Source organism: Drosophila albomicans, unplaced genomic scaffold (genome assembly GCF_009650485.2).
Source record: "Drosophila albomicans strain 15112-1751.03 unplaced genomic scaffold, ASM965048v2 utg000126l_pilon, whole genome shotgun sequence".
NCBI classification, from domain to species: Eukaryota; Metazoa; Arthropoda; class Insecta; order Diptera; family Drosophilidae; genus Drosophila; species Drosophila albomicans.
Genome location: NW_026263523.1, coordinates 33,247 through 38,717, shown reverse-complemented (window position 1 = coordinate 38,717; position 5,471 = coordinate 33,247). Strand labels below are relative to the sequence as shown.

At 46.3% G+C, this 5,471-nt stretch overlaps 1 protein-coding gene across 1 annotated transcript; it reads right to left on the bottom strand.

Annotated features, from left to right (window-relative positions):
- Positions 1–1,174: 1,174 nt before the first annotated feature.
- On the bottom strand, positions 1,175–3,914 carry LOC127566283 (uncharacterized). Its single transcript, XM_052008301.1, has 3 exons — positions 2,278–3,914; positions 1,522–2,191; positions 1,175–1,423 (listed from the first exon to the last, which is right to left on the bottom strand). The coding sequence occupies exons 1-3, from the start codon at positions 3,912–3,914 to the stop codon at positions 1,175–1,177; spliced, it is 2,556 nt and encodes an 851-aa protein (XP_051864261.1).
- Between the last annotated feature and the right edge of the window lie 1,557 nt (positions 3,915–5,471).

Below are 5,471 nucleotides of genomic sequence, written 5' to 3'. Positions count from 1 at the left end.
GGGAGGTTGTCTTCCTTTATGACGACATGTCACCGATCCGAAGGTTCCGGGTAGGGGATTGCCATTTCGTCCGTTTGTGCAGCTCCTTCAGGTACTCATCTTTCCAACGGACACAAAATTGTTGGTGAAGAGCCTTCAGTCGCTGCCATCGATTGAGGATGGAGGTGGCCGGTTGGTTAATTGGTGGTTCCAACACCGAAATAAGAGGGCACCTATGAGGAAATGGCCAGGAGTGAGCGCTAGTAAATCCGACGGATCCTCGGACATAGGGGAAATCGGCCTCGAATTCAGGCAGGCTTCGATCTTAGCGAGAAGAGTGGACAACTCTTCGAACGTATATTTCGAGGTGGATGTCGCCTTGTAAAAAAGTGCCTTAAAACTCTTTACGCCGGCTTCCCATAATCCACCCATATGCGAGGCGCCCGGCGGGTTAAAGTGCCAGGATAGGCTCTTGTGGGCGTGTTGTGCGATGATGCACTCTCCTCGTCGCTTCCAAGAAGTCGTTGGAGATCACCTTGTCAGCTCCAACGAAGGTTTTCCCGTTGTCCGAGTACATTTGGTGTGGACACCCGCGCCGTGCGATGAAACGGGAGAATGCGGCCAGGAATTTCTCCGTCGTGAGATCTGATGTTGCCTCCAAGTGGATCGCCTTCGTGCTGAAGCACACGAAGACGCAGACATACCCTTTGGTGATGAGGCAGGCTCGGCCAGTGTAATTCTTTATTTCGAATGGGCCGGCGAAGTCGACTCCAGTGTGCGTGAAAGGTCTCGAGTAGGACGCCCTTTCCTTGGGCAAGTCCCCCATCATTTGGGCTGCAATCTCTTCTTGTAGATGACTCAAACCTTGCACGAGTTGATGGTGGATTTAACGAGGACCTTCAATTTTGGAATCCAGAATCTGGAACGGATCAGCCGCATAACGACTTGGTTACCCCCATGTAAGGATATACGATGGGTGAAACGAACCAGTAGTCGTGCAAAGGACGAGGAATACGAGAGGATGATTGGATGACTCTCATCGTAACGCAGCGAGTGGGACGCCCACAGGCCCGTAGAATCCCCTTGCCATCGAGGAAAGGGTTCAAGTTTCGGATTGAACTTGAGGAAGGAACCTGCTGCTTGGACTGCAGACATTGGTATTCTTGTGGAAAAGTATGTCGTTGAGCCATGACGATTAGCCGCTCTTGGATCCGTGACAGCTCATCCGCCTGGACCACGGTAGAGCTTGGAACTTCCGACTCCTGTCGATGAATCGGAGAACATAGGCAGACGTGCGCAGTGCCCTGCCAAACTCAGAGAACTTGCTCAGGAAGTCGGGAGTCGGAGGTAACTTAGCGACGCTGCACTTAATCCGCTGCTCCAGCAGTCTCCGGAATGGGATTTGGAGATGTTGGCCATTGATCCGACGGGAGATGAAGCCACTCTGGTCCATGCCACCACAAAGGATTACGAATCAATTCTTGTGGCAGGACACCACGGCTTGCGAGATCTGCCGGATTGTGCTCGGATCGCACATGCGACCAATTCTTGGCGTCGCTGGCTTGGACGATCTTGCACACGCGATTGGGCCACAAAGGTTGTCCATCTGCAGGGTGGCTTGTTCAACCAGGCGAGAACAATTGTTGAATCAGTCCAAAAGAAAGTCTGGAATCTTTCTGCTGGCAGATTCAGGAGGAGGGCTGCAAATAACTCAGCCAACAGGACTGCGTCACAAAGCTCCAGACGTGGCACTGAGAGAGACTTGACAGGAGCCACCTTTGTCTTCGCAGTAAGGAGATGTGTGGAAAACTTGTTCGCCGTCTCCACACGGACATAGATCGCTGCTCCGTACGCCCTTTCTGATGCATCACAGAATCCGTGGTACTGGAGCTTCACCCGTGTCTGGAATTGGACCCATCTTTGAATCCGGATCTTTCCCAGAGCAGGATAGCTCTGGAGGTACTCCTTCCATTGGAGTGAAAGATCTGTGGGTAGATGCTTGTCCCATTCGAGCGTTCTCAGCCAGATCTCCTGCATGAAGATCTTGGCTCGGATAACGAAAGGGGCCAGCCACCCGGCTGGGTCGAAAAGCTTAGCGATTTGCGAGATCACTTCCCTCTTCGTGTAGGAGTCCTGATGGGCAACTTCTGGTGGCATGAAGAAGAACTCGTCATCGTGAGCTTGCCACCTGATGCCCAGAGTTTTCGCCGTACTGGAGTCTTCGAGTTCGAGGAAATCTTCTCGAAGTAGATGGTCCTTGGAATGTCCTTCAGCACGCTCTTATGGTTCGACGTCCACTTCCTCAGCGGGAAGCCAGCGCTGTCCAGGGCTGCACACAATTCCGCAATGGTCCGGATGGCCTCTTCTCTTGTGTGTGTCCCCGCTAGGACGTCGTCCACGTACATGTTGTTGGAAATGACTCGGCTTGCGAGAGGATACTCCAAGCGTATGTCATCAGCAAGTTGCTGGAGGACTCGTAGCGCCAGGAAAGGCGCACAGTTGACACCGAATGTCACTGTGTTCAATTCGAAGTCACGGATCTCACCGTCCGACGTACGAAACAGAATTCGTTGGAACGGTGTGTGCTTCGAGTCCATGAGGATTTGGCGATACATCTTCGTTATGTCCGCATTGAACACATATCGATAGTATCGCCATCTGAGGATCTGCAACGTGAGATCCGATTGGAGAATGGGCCCTGAATGAAGGATATCATTCAGACTCTTGCCATTCGAGGATGGACAAGATGCGTTGAAAAGGACCCGCACCTTCGTTGTGGTGCTATCTGGTTTGAACACGGCGTGGTGAGGCAGGTAGAAATTAGGAGTCGTGACAATCGCCTGAGGCGAAATGGGTGTCATATGACCCAAGTCCACGTACTCCTGGAGAACGGCATTGTACTGTTCCTTTAGAGAGTCGTTTCTTGACAAACGATTCTCGTTCTTGAGGAATTGAGCCAGCGCTATAGATCTGGAATGACCCAGTTCAATGCCATCGGGCTTCCGGAATGGAAGAGTCACCCGATATCTGCCACATTTGCTACGAGAAGTAGTCTTAACGAAGTTTCTTCGCAAACGAAGTCTGACTCCTTTATCAGCTTCGCTGGAATATCCTCCACCTCCCAAAATTTGGAAAGTAGGCTGTCGAGCTGTTCTTCTGCTTGGAGGGCGACTCTTGTCGAAAACGCAGAAACAGTTGTCGACATACTCTGGGAGACGGGGCCGGTAAGAATCCAGCCAAAACACGGTTTCCTGCCCAAGGAGTGAGCCACAAATGTTTGGCCGGGAGCCGCTCAAGATGACCGACGGAAGGATATCCGCGCCAATTAGTATATCGATCTGAGCGCTCTTGTAGAAGTGTGGATCTGCCAATTCTATCGCTGGTAGATCCTTTAGGAAAGTTCGCGGCATATCGAAGGAGGGCAGTTTGCCTGCCAACTGTGGGATTACGAATGCCGAAGTCTCGATATGGAGCCTCGGCTTCGTCGGAGAACCAATGCTGAAGTGACATAACTTCTGCGATTGGGCCGCAACTGCGTGATTTAGCCCGGATACCTGGGCTCGCACGGACTGGAAAGGCAACTTAATGCGTTGGAACAAACGCTCAGAAATGAAGATCGCTTCGGACCCGGAATCAAGTAGCGCACGTGCGGTATATGTAGTGCCCAAGTGGCATACATTGATGACCGCCGTGCCAAGAAGGACATTCTGAGCATTATTGGCAAAGAAATTCTGCACATTTGTTGCCGTTGGATTTGGAGTGGACTGTATATTGGACGATGAAGAGGCACCATTGTGGGCAGTGTCACCCCGATGGAGGAGAGTGTTGTGCCGCCCTTTGCATGTAAAGCAATTGTGCGCACTCGTACACTCTCGGAGTTGGTGACCTCTTGCGAAACAGTTTAAACAGAGACTTTTCTGTGTGATGTAGGTCATTCTCTCATTGACCGGCATTTGCAAAAAACGCGGACACACCCGGACAGGGTGATTCTCCTTTGAGCACAAGTCACACGATTTGCCTTTCGGAGTGACTCGGGCCTCAAAGGAGTTGACTCGCTTGGAAATCTGCGGTCGGGATGGTCCTACAGTCGCGGTCTGTGGGTCAGTGTTGCCAGTTTAGCAATTTAGTTGCTAGATCTAGCAACTTTTCAAAATATTTGCAACTTTTTTTTTGAAAATGCTATTAGCTACAAATCTAGCAACTTTTTATTTTTTGTTAGCTATTTTAGCAATTTTAGCAATTTTTCATTTATACTTTACTTAAAGCCCTTTTATTTTGTATTCTCTTTTTGCCATTCACTGCAAAAATTGCGATTAATAGTTCACAATGAAATCGGAACTTGTATTTAACTCAACAGTTCGATTATAAGAGCTACTTGAACCAAAACCCTTTAGTGATTTAGCAAATTTTTGCGCTCAAAATCTTTTCCTACCTTGGTCGAACGCTGAAGTTGAGCGTATATTCTCACAAATAAATATAGCAAAACATAAATTACGTAACTGTATGAGCATTATAACATTAAATGCGATATTGCATATAAGGTTAGTTTTGAGTTTAAACAATTGAAAATACGAGCCGATATAGCGACAGGTTGCTAGGAGACTCCTACCAGCTAGACCGTTGAGGCGATTGAAGCGTCAAGGTTTCGCCAAAACGATAACCCAATCGTAACTTCACATAATCTCCTTAAACTAATATGAGGTTTGGTTCAAAAAAATACATTTTTAGCTGTGTTGTTATAGTACTATTTTCTTCCTGCTGTACTGGTTCGATACTTAATAAAGAAGCTAATATGAAAAAAAAAAAAAATTAAAAAAAAATATTTATATATGTATTGGACTACATAGGCATAACAAATGTTGCCATAATTATGTACTTCCCTACGAGTACTTAGTTAAAATTTCAGGAAACGTAAAGTACACGGATAGTAAGGAAGCAGAAGAATTGGACGAAATTCTAAGTATTTTGTAATGTTAACAAAAGAAGATTTGAAATCATGTTTATTTAAATTTTTTAATTTTTAATTTCAATATTTTATTCTCAAAATTTTTAAAAATGTACATACTATTTGAAAAAGAACATTTAAAAGATTTAGCAATTTTTTTGGCAATTTTTTGATAATTTTTAGCAACTTTTTTTCTTAAATCTAGCAACTTTTACTCCGGAGAATCTGGCAACACTGAAGCGCACCGGCTTGCAGCCACGCTTGCTCTCGCTCTTTTATCACTCACACATCAGTGTTGCCATTTTAGCTAATTTATTGCTAAATCTAGCTATTTTGAAACTGCAAAAGCTATAAGCTAAAAGCTATATATATTTTGTGAAATGCTATTAGCTATAAATCTAGTATTTTTTTCAAAGGTTCGGCTACTTTTGGCACTTTTTAAAAAGTTACGATAGCTGTTTTACCGATAGGATGTATTTTGAGGTTTACTCATAAAATTTGCGAACTTAGTTCGTTCACTCATTAGCTAAATACAAATTGTGAAATT

Bases quoted from the DNA above. Each gene is read 5' to 3' on its own strand.
- LOC127566283 (XM_052008301.1), bottom strand. From the start codon at position 3,914: ATGACCTACATCACACAGAAAAGTCTCTGTTTAAACTGTTTCGCAAGA. The intron at 2,192-2,277 runs GTGGACGTCGAA...CGAAGACTCCAG, and splicing joins GCTGGCTTCCCGCTGAGGAA to TACGGCGAAAACTCTGGGCA. The intron at 1,424-1,521 runs GTCGCATGTGCG...GGCATGGACCAG, and splicing joins GCCAGCGACGCCAAGAATTG to AGTGGCTTCATCTCCCGTCG.